The sequence below is a fragment of the Delphinus delphis genome, chromosome 17 (genome assembly GCF_949987515.2).
Source record: "Delphinus delphis chromosome 17, mDelDel1.2, whole genome shotgun sequence".
NCBI classification, from domain to species: Eukaryota; Metazoa; Chordata; class Mammalia; order Artiodactyla; family Delphinidae; genus Delphinus; species Delphinus delphis.
In genome coordinates, this window is record NC_082699.1 from 79,030,469 (window position 1) to 79,046,183 (window position 15,715).

Here is a 15,715-nt window from a genome sequence, read left to right on the forward strand (position 1 = left end):
ACGTGGCTCAGAAGCCCCCTGGGTGTGCAGGGTTAGCCTCTCAGGGCTTCCTGGCACCCTCAGCCCCAGTCCCAGCTCTGCCTCCCAGGCCTCAGCTTCCCGGCCCTCCACGGAGGAGAGGAGACCGGGTCTGTGATATGTGGATGGGCAGGACGGGCATGTCCCGGGGCTTGGGCTGTGGGCTTCGTGATGTCTGCTGGGGGTCTGGCCCCCGCCCCCCGCCACCACACCCCACTCCGCCCTCCCACCTCTTTTCTTGGGACACAGAGACACAGAGCTGCATCTCAGGTTGCCTGTTCCACAATCATCCAATTACAGACAGGAGCTTTTTATTAAAAGGAAAAGGCATCTACAGCTCCCAGCTTTTGATGTGAGCAGTAGTACTTCTCCCGGAGAAGTTACCGCCTCTCAGGAATCACCATGGTGCCCAGCCTCCTGTTCCTGTCAGTTTCCTTCCCCATCTTGTCAGCGCTTTCATCATTTAAAAGGAATAAAGGAGAACAGGGAAGAGGCGGCCTTCCACCGGGGAGCATCACACTCGGGCCGCCGTCTGCGTGGAGGGTGACGACTTTCCTGCCAGCGGGCGGTTCTCGGCTCCTGATGGTTTCCTGCCTCCCCAGGTCCCCCGTGCATCCCAGCTGCGTCCTCTCAGCAGGGGCAGCCCCACCCGTGCGGGGGGCGGGGGGCTGAGCTGGCACCGCCTGGCCGGGCACCCCACCTAGCAAAGCAGCCCCTTCTGAGGGCAGACGACAAGCACCTGTGGATGACCACGGTGGCTGAGAGGAGACTTTTCCCGTCAGCCTGGCTAGGCACCACCCCCAGGCATTCCATCAGATCCTAATCTACCCGTGGCTCTGAAGGTCTTTTGTGGGTGTGATTGACGCTAGATGGTCGGTGAGAATCTGGGTGGGCCTGGGTCGATCGGTTGAAGGGCCTGAAAAGCAGAGCTGAGCCTTCACCAAGGGAGACATCCCACCTGTGGACAGCAGCCCAGCCCGTGCCTGAGAGTCCCACCTGCCCTGCGGACTCTGGACTGGCCCCGCCACCCCACGGTCAAGTGAGCCAACTGCTCGGAGCAAAGCTCTCGGTGTCTAACCTCCCCAGACCTGCTTCTCACTCAAGTGGCTGCTATTGGGTCCGAGCCCGCTCCAGGCCATGTCTCCATCTCTCTCAGGGACCTGGCATCCCCCATGAAGGCAGGTGAGGTCGAGACCACCCCCCAGCGAGGACGGCTCTCATTTCTAAGGTCTTGGGCCCCAGCATGGATTATATTACCGATGGCTCGCTCGTTTTGCAGACGGGGAATGTGAGGCTCAGAGAGACCAAGCTTATGACCCTGCAGCCAGGACTTGCCAGGGTCCCCTCCCAGCAGGGATCTTTCCCCACCCACCAGGGATCCAGGGCCTAAGAAGGCCCCCTGGGCCCACAGGCCTCTGTGCGGGCTGAGTCCTGGCCGCAGACGAGTGCCCAGCACCCCCGCCATGCCCACCCCGGCGGGCAGTGGGTGGGAGAGTGTACAGAGGGTTCGGGGGCCTGTCCTCTGTTCAGTGTGAACAGCGGCCCTTCCCAGTCACTCCCACCGCTGGCTGTCTCAGGTCCCCAGAGGCCCTTCAGTCTGTACTCACTGGGCTCTAGGAGCTGGCCGCCCCGAGCTGCTTCCCTCTGCAGCCCCCCTCCAGCCAGCCCCAGCCGGCAGAGAAACAGCAGCACACGCACGCCAAGAAGTTTCAGTGTTTTATTAACAAAATCTTACAAAAAGAGTCTGTCTTCGTGGAAGGTGGCAAGGGTGCACACAGCCTGGCCTGACATTCAGGGCTTCATCCGCTGGGGGGACGGGGAGGTGGCCACACCCTCTTGACCCTGGGGCCTCCCTGCTGCCTGCACCAGCCTCGAGTACGGGTTATGGCTTATGTGCAAAGATGAAATCCGGGGGAGCTGGCAGAGTTACCTGTAAGTGTCATTCCCCCGAAGCTGGGACCCCCCAGTGGACAGGCGGAAAGGGAAACCCCCAACCAGGCCTGCTCAGGCCACAGACACGAGCGGCCGGCCAGCACCAGGGTGTGGGTGCCCTGGGGGAGGTGGGGGTCCAGGCCTGGGCAACGGCAGGGCCTGGTAGAGAGCCCACATGAGCCTCAGGACCCGCCGGGTCTCCTGGGGCTGGGCTTGGGGCCGCCGGGCAGGGGCAGCGGCTCTGGTCTCAGCCCCAGGCCTCGTGGCAAGCTCTGGCAGGAGAGGATGGCCGCGCAGTGGGCAGCAGTTCCTGGGCTGGAACGAGGCCGGAGCCGGGGTGGCGGCCCTGGGGGCGGGTGGGCGGGCGGGCGGCCAGCGGGGCGGGCATACGGCAGGCCCCGGCCCTCACGCTGGCGCGTCTTCACCACCAGCCTCTCGCTGGCCTCAGACTTCTCCTCTCGTGCAGGCAGCTTGCAGGGGGAGAGGAGAGGAGGCACTGCCAGGCACAGCAGCAAAGGCTCCGCAGGAGCCTTGAGACCTGAAAGGAAGGAAGACGGATGGTCAGGGACTCAGGAACAGGCCAAGGCTGGGAGGGGCTGCACAGGAGGGGCGTGCGGCGGACGTCACAGGGCTGCTCTCCCAGGGCTGCTTCTCAGCTCACCCAGAGGACTGCGTGGGGTGGGGGCGGCCTGGGACCTGGGGGCTGGGGAGGAGCTTGAGGGCCCCGTGTGAGGACAGCCGAGGGACGGGGTCTCCTGCATTACCTGTTGTCACTCTCCTGGCTCCGAGGGCCGGCTGCTGCCTCAGCCGGGTTTGAGGACTCAGGCCCTGTGGGACCTTCCGCCTGCCACGGGTGAGTCATCGAGCGGGGCTCGGTCCCTCCCCAGGCTGGCATGAATCAGTGGTGCTGAGGCGGGAGAGAAAACACGGTCGGTGTGAGAGCTGGCTCGGCAAACTCCCCAGCCCTGCTCCCACCCCAGCTCCCTCTCCCGCTCCCCCGGGTCTCTGCTCCTTCCCCGCCTCCCCACCATGTCACCCCCACCCCATCCGGTAACTTGCGGATGACCCTGAGCCTCGTGGGCTCGCCTGGAAAGTGGGCTTGGCCCGGGACCCTCCCGGCTCTACGGTGCCCCCTGGTGGTGGTACCATGGGGCAGGGGCTCACCTGAGGGGCCAGGAGGCACCAGGACGCCAGGTCTGCTGCTGCCACTGCTGCTGCTGCCTTTATTGGCTTCGGCTCTCTTCCAAGGGGAGGGAGCCACACTGCCCGAGGCTGGCCAGCTGCCCTGGGCCATGGCAGGGGTGCCAGTCGGCTACGAGGCGACTGCCAGGAGAGGTGGCTTCCCAGAAAAGCCCAGAGCTTCTGCCCCGGGGTGTCCCTTGAGCTTGGTGCCTGCGGGCCCGTGCCGTCTGGATGCTGGGTTTCTGAGTGCCCAGAGGGCCGGGACTTTGAACAGGACGAGGAAGCTGTCCTGGCCTGAGAGTATGGAGGGTGGGGCCGCTGGCCCAGGCCGGCCCATGCTGGGGAAGACAGACGGAGGGAGGGCGAGGGGCAGGGCCCCGCAGGGAAGGGAAGCCCCTCTGCTGTTTGGGGGATGCTGCCCACATCTGAATCACACGTGTCTGTTAGGGTCAGGTTAGGAGGCTGAGGTGGGTGTCCAGCTGCATGAGGACAAGGGCTCCCCCTGCAGGGATCAGCCCACTCAGAAGTCCCGGTGGGCAAAGGCCACAGCGGGCAGGCGGGGGGCCGGCGCCCTCTATTCGGGCTGGGTCCGGTCACTGGCTACAGACTCGCTGGTGAGGGCCGGCGTGAGGGCCTCGCTCTCCTCCTCGGTGGGCAGGTGGGGGCTGGCGGGCTCGGCCACCTGCTCCAGGCCGTCCTCCACCTCCATGCCCTTCTGGATGAGCTGCTCCAGGGTCTTGGGCAGCGGGGGCCGCAGGAAGCGCTTGAGCTTGGGCTGCAGGGTGCCCACCACGTACTGGATGATCTCCTCTTCGTCGGCATCCACGTACAGCGTCTGGTACAGGTCCCGCTTGCGCCACAGGAACTGGTCCAGCGGCTCTCCCTGCTTCTGCGGCAGGTCCAGCTCACGCTGCACGGCCTCTCGCGACAGCGCGCCCTCGCTGTACTGCAGGAACTCCTTCTTGAATTCCACCCAGTTCTTCACTGAGCCCTGCTTGTACTCCCACCACTTCTTGGCCGGCCCATTCATGTGGTTCTGGATCTGTGACAGCCAGTACTCCTCGGAGCCGCCCACCTGGCGCAGGTACTCCTCCAGGTGGCTGAGGAACTCCCGCGGGTCCTCGAAGATCTGCGTGTCCACGCCAGGGCTTGGCTGCCCGTCCTCTCCCAGCCCCCAGGGTGGGTACTGCTGGGCCTCCACCGCCTCTTGTCCGGGCAGCTCACCTGTGGCCGGTGGTGGGGTGATGGCATAGGGGCTGACCGTGTAGTCGTAGGTGTCAGCCTCGTGGCCGTAGCTCTCGGGACCCCCGACACCTACGGAGGTGGTGTGGCGGGAGGGGTTGCTGCCAACCGGGTACTTGCCGCCCATGGACTCCAGGCGGTCGGCCCACCTCTCCAGCCGGTAGAAGACCTCCCGCCACACGTGCATCTCCCGCTTGACCCAGCGCTCCAGGTTGGCGATGGTCTCCTGGCAGCGACACAGGCAGGCCTTGATGGACTTCCTCCAGCGCTGTGAGTCGCCCGTGGGCACGTACCCGTCCAGGTTGCTCTCCAACTTGCCCACCGAGCGGTGCAGCCCCTTCAGCTCCCGCTCCACCTGCTTGGACACCTCGGTCAGCAGGTGCCGGTGGGTCCTCCGCACGTGCTCCAGCATCTCCGCCCGGCACTTCCCGATCTGCAGGATCACGTTGGGCTTGGCCACCGGCCCGCCGCGGGGCGCGGGGTAGGCGTGGAGGCCGCCGGTCGTCCTTTGGTCCAGCTCCATCTGTTCGCAGGTGGCGGCGGTGCTCGGACAGGCGGGGTGGGGCAGAGGCTGCAAAGTCCTCTTGGGGCCGACGGAGAGCTGCTGGGCGCCGGCTACGCGGAGCTGCGCGTGGCGGAGGGTCCCGCGGAGCGGCGGCTGGCCCCGGCTGCTCTCGGCGGCCGCGGACCCGGAGGACCCGGCACCCGAGCTCTGCGCTCAGCCTCGGCCGCCGGCTCTTTATGCCGCCAGCGCGGGCCGTGGGCGGCCCCGTCACCGAGCCACGGCTCCCATTGGCCCGGGCGCAGGCTCCCCGCCCGCGCCCCCAGCCTGCCGGCCCGCCTCCCCGCGCCCACGCGCGCTCCCGGCGGAGGGAGGACCCACCCCCTGCACACGCCGGCGGCGGCGGCGGCGGCGGCGGCGGCGGCGGCGGCGGCGGCGGCGGCGGCGGCGGCGGCGGCGTGACTAATGCGCTCGCTCGCACCGCTCCTTCCCTGACCCATTCAGCCCGTGGGACCCAGAGACCGTACTGGGAACAGGCCGGCGACGCCCCCCCGGCAGCCAGCGCCGGGCAGGGAGGCCCGGTGAGCGCCCCGCCGCCCCCGGCCGGAGGTAAGGAGGAAGCCCCTCCCCCGGGCCTCAGGGTCAGCTTCCTCCTGTGTCTGCTGTGTCCTGACTGGGGCGGGGGGCGGGGGCGCTGGACTGCTCTCCGGGGCCGCCGGCCGCAGACCTGATCCTGTACAGTCCGGGTCTGCAGGATGTTCAGCCACAGGTGAGACGTGGCAACGACCCCATATTGAGACCCTCTTTCGCTTGGGCTGAAGACCTCCAGGAGTTTTCCAGTGCACACACGCTCCCGGGTGTCAGGTGTGAGGTCCCGGACGTGGCCTTGAGCTTCCGTCTATCCCCGCCCCGGGCGCCCTTGCGTCCAGGCCCTGGGCTGGTCCTGCGCCCGGGTAAGGGACAGGCACCCAGGCCTTGGCTCTCCCAGGGCCCCTGGACTTGGTGTGGGTGTGTGTCGCCTAGGTGGCAGTAGCTGGACAGGACTGCCCCGTGCCCCCTCTCCCAGGTCTTTGCTGAGGCCCAAGACTTCTCCACTTAGCGCCTCCCAGGAAACCTGGCAGCTGCTCTCGGGGCGTGGGGGGGTGGCGTGTGGAGGAGACGGAGGGGCCCTCCACCCACCGCAGGGTGTAGGCCCTGAACCCCAGGCCACAGCCCAACCGGTGGGAAGCTCCAAGACCTCTGCAGGGGGGAGAGGGTGCTGGTGGCCTGATGCAGTCAGGAGAGGTAGAGAAGCAAAACACCATAAAAGGAATGGGGCTCCGGAAGCTGAGACTCCTGCAGGAGGGAGGCCCCCTTCTGCCTCCCTGGCAACAGTGGTGGGGAGGGGCCCTCCCCCTGTGTCCCCGTCATGATGGGTGTGGGTCCAGGTCCTCTGCTGCTCCATGCGCACAGGTAGCACATACCATGTACCACACACAACCAAGGCCAGTCAAGACCCCCTAGCCCTGCTGCCGGTCTTCCGCTCTCACACGCACACTGCACACTCATCCCCCCTCCCCCACAGAGATACTCATAGCTCCCCACCCACCCATCCTCCCCCCGTCCAGTCATCCCCGTCCACGCCCAGCCCCTCACACCAGGCCCGCCGGCCCCCGGGTCTCGTTAGCACACTCAAGGGCACGCGGGTACCCCCGCTCTGGAGTCCCCATTCCCTGCCCCCCTTGGAGGCCCCTTCCCTGCCACCCCCTGCCGCCCCCCAGAGGCAATCTGCCACTCCTTTCCCTCTCTGAGCTTCCAGCCTTGGTGGGGGAATGTCTCTGGCAGAAACTCCCCCAAAATCGCTCTCCTGGCATTTCTAATTAAAGGCAAGTGGGTGAGCAGAGAGGGGAGGGTGGAGGGGCAGCACAGAGCAGGGAGGGGGAGTCGGGCCAGAAGCTGCGAGAACAGGAACCCCCGAGCGTGCGAGCCTGTGTGTAAGATGCCTGTGCCGCGGCGAGCGGGCTGGTCACCGCGGGGCCTGAGTGGAGCCGCGAGCCCGCGACCGTGTCTGGGTGAGCCCAGGCCTGCGTCCGAGGGCCCTGCTCTGGAAAGGCACGCGATGAGCCAGCTGGGCAGGGACCTCGCTCGCACACCTGCGTTGTGTGTGCGCGCGCGCGTGCACACGCATGCGGTGGGAGTGCCAGAACCATCACTCGAGTGACCAGGAGCCACCCCTCCACTTCCTCCCACGGTTGACAAAGGCCATGTGGCCCCTGGGGGCCGGCATCCAGACCCAGGAGCCCTGACCAGCTGGGCGGCCCAGGCAGGAGACTGGAAGGGGAGGCATCCCCTTTGTGGGGGGGGGCAGGCAGGAGAGGGGATCTTAGGGCAGCCCAGCAGGCAGGGCCGGTCTTGACCCAGACCCTTGGTGGGCCGTCTGCGTGGCCAGCCCAGCCTGACGTGTGGCGGGGGGGCACGGCCCAGAGGCTGCATTCGCGAGGCCGCCGTGACAGGTGACAGGCCACAGCCACTGATCCGGGAACACCTAGTTGCTACCAGCTTTCGCGCCAGAAGCCCTCAGCACACCCCACACTGCAGCCTCAGGCTCCACTCTTCCGCCTGCGCGAAGGGGCCTGGCCAGCTCCCATGCCTGAGGTGGGGGCTGCCCCCGCCCTGCTCCTCCGTGCCCCCCTCCCACAGGCAGCCTCACCCAGAGCAGGACGACTCAGGGCCACAGGCCGAGCGCGGCAGGTGGAGCGGGGAGCCAGGCCTGGGCCTGGAGGCGGGGGGCCTGGGCTTCCCCAGCTCTCAGAACCAGGCTGGTCTGCTGCTCCTCAGGCCTGCCAGCTCCCGAGGTCTCGCCTGCCTTAGAAGATGGGGGCTTTGCAGGGGAGGGTGGGCAGGCAGGGTGACCACAGGAGGGTCTGCCCAGCGCTGGGAGCCACGCAGCCCTCATTCCAGCCCCTCTGGGGCTCTGCCCCTAGGGCCCCGGGCTCCCAGACCCCAGGTGATGCTCTCCTGATGCTAAGATGCTTATTTCGACGGGGGTCTCCCCGCAAGTCCACAGCCTCAGGAAACCCACCCCAAACAGAGCCCTGGGTGTCTCCACTTTCCCCGGACAGCCCCCGCCCTCCCAGCAGCTGCTGCCTTCCCAGGGCTGCTCTGTGACCAAGTCCTCCCCAACGGGGCTCACACACCGGCCTCTGCAGACCCCTCAGTGCCAGTCCCTGGGCCCCCAGAGGTGCTGGAGGTACCCCTCAGCAGGGCAGAACAGGCCGTGCAACCCGAGCTCCCTCCCCGGCCCTCCTGGGGGCCGGAGCTGGCCTGCCCTCGAGCAGGGCCCCGGCCACAGTCCTGCGACTCCCAGCCTCACGTGAGCACCCAGCACTCCCAGGAGCACCTTGGGGCGGAGCTCCCGCACCTCCCGCACTCACGCTCTCCCGGCCATCTGCCCAGGAGCCACTGTGGCAGCTGCTCGCGGAGGAGAAGCTGGGCCAGGGCAGCTGTCCGCCGCTCAGTCTAACCTGACCCTTACTGCCTGGCTTTGGCCTGGGGTCCAAGTACCCACCCTCCACATGTACCCACTGCCCGTCCTGCGCCCAGGGGGACCGTCCTGGGTCACGTGGCCTCATCCCATCTCCTCGTGCCCGCCGGGAGCCTACCAGCGGGCTGTCCGGGCCCGGGCGTCCCGGTGCTGCAGGATCCGCCCACCTTGGCCGCAGCTGCTTCTGGCCGCTCGCCTGCCCCGTCTCCCCGCAGCGGGCCGCTCCTTCCTTCGGCCCAAAGCCAGGCCTCCTGCGGTGCTGCTTCCCTCTCGCTGGCTGCGACTCTGGCACCAGGGCCCGTGTCCGCACCTCACAGCTGAGTCGCCGGAGCCTGGAACAGAGCACACATTTGGGATGAGCCGTGGAACGGACAAAGTTATGGGCCCTTCTCCCTCCCTTTCTGGTTGGGAAGCATTTGGCCGTTGCCCACCTGAGCCTCAACTTTCCACCTGTAAAATGGGGTGACAGTGCCAGGGCCTGGCGTCCAGCGAGGCCGAGTGCTGGCCCTCTTGCCTCACCCGCTCCCCGCCCGAGGACTTCCCCCACCTCGTCCTGCCGACAGCCTCCCGTCAGAGTGTCACCTCTGGGATCTGGGAGGTGGGACGTGGTCAGGACCCCCTCCCTGTGGCCCCTCGGGAGGGGCTGCAGTGCTACTTCCTTGCTCTGCCCCCCGAGGCAGCACTGGGGCCAGGGACATCTGTGCAGGCCCCGGTGATGAGGGGCGAGCAGAGGTGCTGGGGGAGCAACTGGCAGAAGGGGTCTGAGCCTAGGCAGCTGGGAGGATGCCAGGCCCCCTGTGGGCCTTCCCCGCCATGGCCAGCATCCAGCCACCACCCTCCTCTGAGACCACCTGCAGCGGGGCCAGACCGCGGGGAGGGAGAGGCAGGGACGGCCGAGGGCTCGGACACAGGGTTTAGAGCTGAGATCGGGAAAGAGAGCGTCCAGGTGGGAAATGGAGGGGCAGCGAGAGGGAGAGACGCCAGGGCTGGCGGGCTCCTGTCTCGGGAGATGTTCTCCCTCATCTCACAGAGGTTCTGCGAGGTGGGGGCCCTCCCCAAGCCCTGAGCTGGCAGGTGACACAGCTGGGGTCCCTCTGCCACACCTGCCCAAGAGGTCTGCTGCAGCAGAGCAGGCCCTGAGAGACCCCGGGAGGCCAGGGCAGAGCGGAGAGGGGTCTCGGGAGACCCGGCAGGGCAGGGCAGGGCAGGGCACTCGCTGACCTGAGACGGGAGCTGCCCAGGGAGGGGGCAGGGCCCGCCTCGGGGCCATGGGAAGCAGCAGGCGCTGGGCCACGGGGAGGCTGCAGGGACAGTTTTTCCCATCCTTGCCCCTCCTCCCGGACTTCCTCCTCTCTCCCGGTTTGGCAGGGTGCGTGCTGCGTCCTGTCCCCGGAACAGGCAGCCTGTTCATTCCGGGCCTCCACACTCCAGACTGTCTTCCCTCCTCCCTCCTGCCTTAGCGCCTCCCGGTCCGGTCTTCAAGGAAAGTTTTGTATTTTTCCGATGATCCTGGCACGGCGGTGCCTGACCCAGCTGCTCCTTGCATCCTCCAGGCCAGGGGGCCGAGCCGCGGGACCATAGGCACAGGTGTGGGAAGCCCATCCTCAAAGGACCTTCATTCCTCACCACCCCCAGCCATGGTAGAAGGGAAACCAAGGCCCCGAGAGGGTCTGGGGCTGGTCTGAGCCCCTCAGCCGGGAAGCCAAAGCCAGGAAAGGCTGGTGCGAGGATGTGGGGATGGGCCCGCCAGCTCCCGGAGGCGTCGTGAGCACGGTTCACCTCCTGCGTGACTGCGGGTGAGTCCCCTCTGCCCCACCCCTCCCTGGCCTCAGTTTTCTGGCCCGTAGAGTGGGTACAGCCACCGCTCTGCCCTGCTCAGCTGTGAGGTGAATCAGCCAATCAGACAGCAGTTCCGGAACCCGACTTGGCAGGCGCTGAGCAAGGTGAGGTAGCAGGGAAGTGCAGGTCGCCCCATGCAATAGGGCCATCACCGTGACCCCACACAGTCCCTGGAGGACGCTGGGCTGCGTGTGGCCCTCGGCGTGCTGCCTGCTGGGCCACCACCCTTGGCACTGCGGGCACCAGCAGGCCGTGCCTCTGCTCAGAGGCTCAGGCTTTTCAAGGAGCAGCTGCAGCTTCCAGGGTGCCTGCTGGGGCATCAGCGAGGTGAGACGAGGGGAGGAGGCCATGTGGCTCTGCCGGCGGGGGCTCGGGGTGGAGCCAGGAGGCAGGTGTGAGAGGCAGGAACACGGGACAGGGGACACGGGACGCAGGACGCAGGACAGGGGACACAGGACGCAGGACAGGGGACACGGGACACAGGACGCAGGACAGGGGACACGGGACACAGGACGCAGGACAGGGGACACGGGACGCAGGACAGGGGACACGGGACACAGGACACAGGACACAGGACACAGGACAGGGGACACGGGACACAGGACGCAGGACACAGGCCGAGGACACCTCGGTGCGTGCCGCTCTCGGGCGGTCGCCCACACGGCATCTGGAGCTAAACGTCCCCTCGGCAGGGGCCCTGCCAGGTCTGCATGTCCACAGAGCCGGGACGGGAGTCAGGCACCTGCCCTTCCCCCCACCGCCCCCACTTCTCCCCAAGGCATTTGCTGTGTCACCTCCTGCAAATCACTTAACCCCTCTGTTCCCGCCATCCTCATCACACAACGGGGGTGGATGGCGGTGGTGGGTGGTGAGGAGGGAAGGGCGGGCCTCTGAGTGCACCATTCCTGCCACAGGAATGCCCCGGCCAGCCTGCTGCCCACCGCCCCTTGTTTAGCTCACAAAGGCCTGCCCAGTTTTGAAACCTAAGCATAGAAGCTCAGCACGGCTTACGTGGGATCTACCTCTGAGCCAGGGTCACCACCTCCAGGAAGGCTTCCCAGCCTCCCAATGTGGTGTTAACCCCGTCTTCTGTGAGCCTTGTCCTCCCTCTTACGTGCCCCCCTTGGAGCCCCTGAGCACGGCGTCTTCCTGCGTGTGCCAGTTTATGAGTGTGTTGTGAGTGTGAGAGTTTGAGAGCGCATGTGTGTGTGTCAGAGTGTGCCAGAGTGTGTGTGCTCGGGTTCCTCCTGATCTCCTGCTCGCTGACTGCCAGGTCCTGAGCTTGCTCTGGGCACATGGAGTAGACAGACCCCTGCTTCCTACCCTGAAGAGTCTCCGTCCGGCCAGAGGTGCCCCATACGCCAAGTGTGCCAGCAGCCCAGAGGGGCCCTGCCAGGCAGGGACAGCCTGAGGGTGAGCGGGGCGACGCGGGTGCAGGGGAGGCCGATGGGCTGGCTTGAGGGCTCTTTAAAGGGTCAGGGATGAGGGGAGAGCCACGACCCCAGTGTCCGCCGGTGGCCCGGCCGCGTGAGGGCTCGGCAGCTCGCCTGGGGGGCTGGAGCTGGGCGGCCGCCCCCTCCTCTCCACCCCACTGGGCTCCAGCCAGGCTGCATGCAGCCGCCACCGCCTCCCTGGACACCCAGGCGGGCCCAGGTCGTGCAGCAGGAACCCCAAGGGTTGCTGGCCCCTCAGCCAGGATGAGTGGTTCTCTGCCAGCTGGCTCGGCTGGACGCCCCCGGAGCTGGGTGTTGAGGATGCCCGTGCCAGGGAGGGGGTGGTGGCTGCTGTCCTTCTGTTCTCTGTGTTTCCATTTCCATCTCAGAGCGAGCACAGTGCGCCAGCCTCCACCGCTCACTTCCGGAGCCATAAAAGGAGCGAGGCTGAGAATAGCTCGTGTGACGGCGCGAGGAGCTTCCCCACGCAGGTGCAGGCAGCAGGCTGCGGCAGCGAAGACGAGCTCTGTCCCAGCTCCTCCCTGGCCCGTGGTCCCTCCTCCATGCCCTCTGCTGCCTCTCCCTCCCTGCCCTGGGGGCTGGGGCCTGAGCCCCCAGCCCTTCGAGCTGCCTGCCCCACCTGGCCGTCTCGTCCACAGGCCACCTGGTCCAGCTGAGGGCTCCCTCCTGGGCTCCTGATCCCACAGCCGCCGACCCGGGTGCCCTGCCCAGCTGCAGGCTCCTGGGCGACCCCAGGCTGGCATCTTCCCCCACTCCCCCCGCCCCCCCCGAAGGTGGGCACCTCCCCGTCTGCTGTCGGCCTCTCAGATGCCAGGCATGGGCCACGATGATCTTTGGCCCTCAGGGGCCCAGGGTCTGCCGGGCCTCAGCCTCCTGGCCCCAGGTCTCAGCTCGACATATCCCTGGGCTGCCCCACAGGGTGCCTCGATGGGCGTCTGTCCCTGGGGCACTGTCCGCTCCCTCCGGCTCTGTGCTCTGCCGTTGCTGCCCCGTAGTTCTCACTAACTGAACGAAGGGCCTGTGCTTCTCTTCTGCCACGGACCCCGCCAGGTATGCAGCCGGTCCCACCTGCCAGGGTCACCTTCTTGGTTCTGGGGTCTCTCTGGAAAGAGGATCGACACAGAAGGCGTGCGGGAGAAGGGGCCCCACTGTGTGCCGAGCGTTTCCCTGTGCCTTGGAACAGGCTGGGCAAACCATCTTTGTCAGCCACTTTACAGATGAGGAAGTTGAGGTGCAGAGAGGGTTGGAAATGTGCTTGGGGAACCAGCTGGTGAGCAAATGACCGAGACTCCTGGCCCTGAGGCCGATCCTGTCTGACTGTCCGCTGCCATCGGCCACTGTCAAAGTCCAGGGTCGGGCTACTCCGGACACCCTCTGAGCCTCAGTTTCTTCAGCTGATGGGGGAGGGTTGCCCGTCGGAGGTTCAGGGTGGGGGGCGGGTCAGCAGGACCCCTGACCCGCATGCCTTGTTCCCAACCCATGTCCCCTCTTCTGCATCCTTGGTCCTAAGATCCGTGTCCAGGCAGCTGCCTGACCAGGGGGTGGCAGCAACCTCTGGAAGCGCTCCCTAGGGTGGGGGGGCCGCCATGCCGGGTGGCTGGGGGAGCCCAGGGAGGGTGATGACGTCTCGGACATTCGCCTGCCCTACCACGTGCTGGCACTGTGCCTCTTCCTGGTTTGGGGGTGCCTGTCTGATCCCCACAAGCCAGTGCAGACCCCGGAGGCCCGCACAGACCACTAGGCTCCTTCCCCCATCCCGGCACAGCACAGCGCCCGCCTCCTCCTGTCCCCGCCTCCCTCCCCTGGCTGAGCTCCAGCCGGCTGTTAAGACTGTGACGTCCCAAGAGTCAGGAATCGCCTGAGATGGCCGAGGAGCTGGGTGCACAGCCCAGACTGCCATGGGTGTCCCCGCCCGCACCCCACTTCATGGATTCTTCTAAACACACCCTCACTCCTCCCTGGCCACGCGGACTGGGCGTCAGGCCCCCGGGCGGGGGCGGGGGCGGGGCATCACGTCAGGGGACGGGCCCCTAAGAGAAGGCCCGGCAGCAGGGCTGGGGGGCCGCAGGCTCAGGCCGGGTTGGGCCTCAGAGCGAGGAAGGGTAGAGCCAGCCGTCCTGGGGGTCGGCGCTGCCCACCAGCTCTGGAAGCAGGCTCGCCCCGCCCCGTGCTGGCGCCGGCCCATGACTGCCCTATGGACAGGTGTCCTCCCTGGAGGTGCCGCCCTTGGCCCTCAGCTGGAGGTGAGGAGCCTCTGGGACCCCTCAGGTTTCGGGCGGAGGCAGGGGTGGGCTCCAGGGCCCTCCCCGCCACGGCCCACTCGCCCAGACCCACGGCCGCCCCTGCCCTCTGCTCCCCTCCTGCCTGGGTCCCAGCCTGGTGCTCTCCCACCACCCCTCCCTCGTTCTCTCCCTCTGTCCGGTCTCTGAATCCAGGCCTGGTGCCCACTGGCCCGGCCCCTCAGCCCTCCTGCAGACGGTGGTCTTTGTCGGCCCTGTCCTTGTCCACCCAGAAGGAGGCCAGGCCCTCCGGTGTGCACTGCCTCTAGGGCTGCGGGGCAAACCACAGGGCAGAGAGGAGAGCTGGCGGGGAGGCCCGGATGCGGCCTCTGGGGGCAGAGGTCTGAGCCCCAGCCCGGAGGTCGGGGTGAGGTTTCAGGGCCCTGCGCTGAGAAACGGGGGCCTTTCCACAGACCCCCGGCCCAGCCCCCAGCAGGCATCCGCAGGCCCGCAGGTCCACTCCGGTAACGGCCCCAAACACCCCTCCTCCTGGAGAGGGTGGGGGACACTGAGACCGACTGGGGGCTGCTCCGCGCTCTCCGCCCTGACGGCACCGCCCATCCCAGAACCAGGCTGTCCCCAGGGCCCTGTGTACCCCCAACAGGTGGGGCTTGGGGGCTTGGCTCCCTCACACCAGGTTGGGGCAGAGACTGGGGAGCCTCGGGGAGGAGTTGAGACACCCCTAGACACTGGCCTCTCCCCTCCCCTGCAGAGTCAGGACTCCCACACGCTGCCCTCCCTCCCAGGCCCTCCTCCCAGCCCAGCTCGGCCCCAGGACCTATCCGAGCCGGCCCGTCACCCAGCAACTTACCGCCTACCACCCGCTTCCATGGGCAGGGGCAGCTTGGGGAGCCGTCCATCTCCTGCTACCCCAGCCCCTGCCGGGGGCAGCCAAGTGGAAATGGGCCCTCCATTTACAGCCTAAGCACCGCACGAGGAAGCCACATTCGCCGAACTGGGCAGGCGCCGCATTTTTCTAAATAAACGTAAAATGCCACGTCAGGAGCCCACAGGATCTAGGTGTCTCCCCTGGCAAGATGAGAGTGAGCCTGGGGAGGCGGGAGGTGGTATCCTGGAGGGCCGTCCCAGGCAGGCCTGCAGGCTCACGTGCCACCTGTGTTCCCCCACGCCACCCTCAGCAAGAGGCACTCAAGTGACACCCATGGCCCACAGTCCAGGCTCTGAATTCTGAGTGTCCCACTTGCAAGTTGTGTAATCGTTGTCACACCACTTCCTCCATGGCCACCGCCACCCCCTCCACCACCATCATCACCACCATCATCACCACCGTCATCACCATCATCATCACCATCACCATCATCATGCCCACTGTCACACCGTCATCACCACCACCATCATCATCACCACTGTCATCACCGTCATCACCATCATCACCACTGTCATCACCACCATGACCAACATCATCACCCTCATCATCACCATCATCATAACCATCATCATCACCACCATCATCACCCTCATCATCACCACTGTCATCACCGTCATCACCACCATCATCACCACTGTCATCATCATCACCACCGTCATCACCACCATGACCAACATCATCACCCTCATCATCACGATCATCATAACCATCATCATCACCACCCTCATCACCACTGTCATCATCATCACCACCATCATCACCATCACCACCATCACCACCACCATCATCACCACCATGACCCTCATCATCACCACTGTCATCATTTCCACCATCACCACCGTCATCACCACCATC

General features: G+C 66.6%; 1 protein-coding gene and 1 long non-coding RNA gene across 6 annotated transcripts; one reads left to right on the forward strand and one right to left on the reverse strand.

Moving 5' to 3' along the window:
- Window positions 1-1,733: 1,733 nt before the first annotated feature.
- ARC (activity regulated cytoskeleton associated protein) lies at window positions 1,734-5,069 on the reverse strand. Its single transcript, XM_060035323.1, has 3 exons — window positions 3,115-5,069; window positions 2,715-2,857; window positions 1,734-2,488 (listed from the first exon to the last, which is right to left on the reverse strand). The coding sequence occupies exon 1, from the start codon at window positions 4,895-4,897 to the stop codon at window positions 3,707-3,709; it is 1,191 nt and encodes a 396-aa protein (XP_059891306.1). The 5' UTR covers window positions 4,898-5,069; the 3' UTR covers window positions 1,734-2,488; window positions 2,715-2,857; window positions 3,115-3,706.
- A 263-nt stretch (window positions 5,070-5,332) lies between these two features.
- LOC138413866 (uncharacterized) lies at window positions 5,333-15,220 on the forward strand. Of its 5 annotated transcripts, none has more exons than XR_011246244.1 (5): window positions 5,333-5,485; window positions 9,768-10,195; window positions 11,512-11,651; window positions 12,061-12,742; window positions 14,684-15,220. It is a non-coding gene; the product is annotated as an uncharacterized lncRNA (long non-coding RNA). The 5 variants fall into 5 exon arrangements; XR_011246246.1 differs by having other exon boundaries at window positions 14,718-15,220; XR_011246245.1 differs by having other exon boundaries at window positions 12,061-12,162; window positions 12,611-15,220.
- Window positions 15,221-15,715: the final 495 nt, after the last annotated feature.

Coding starts and splice junctions, on each gene's coding strand:
- ARC (XM_060035323.1), bottom strand. CDS start 4,897: ATGGAGCTGGACCAAAGGACGACCGGCGGCCTCCACGCCTACCCCGCG.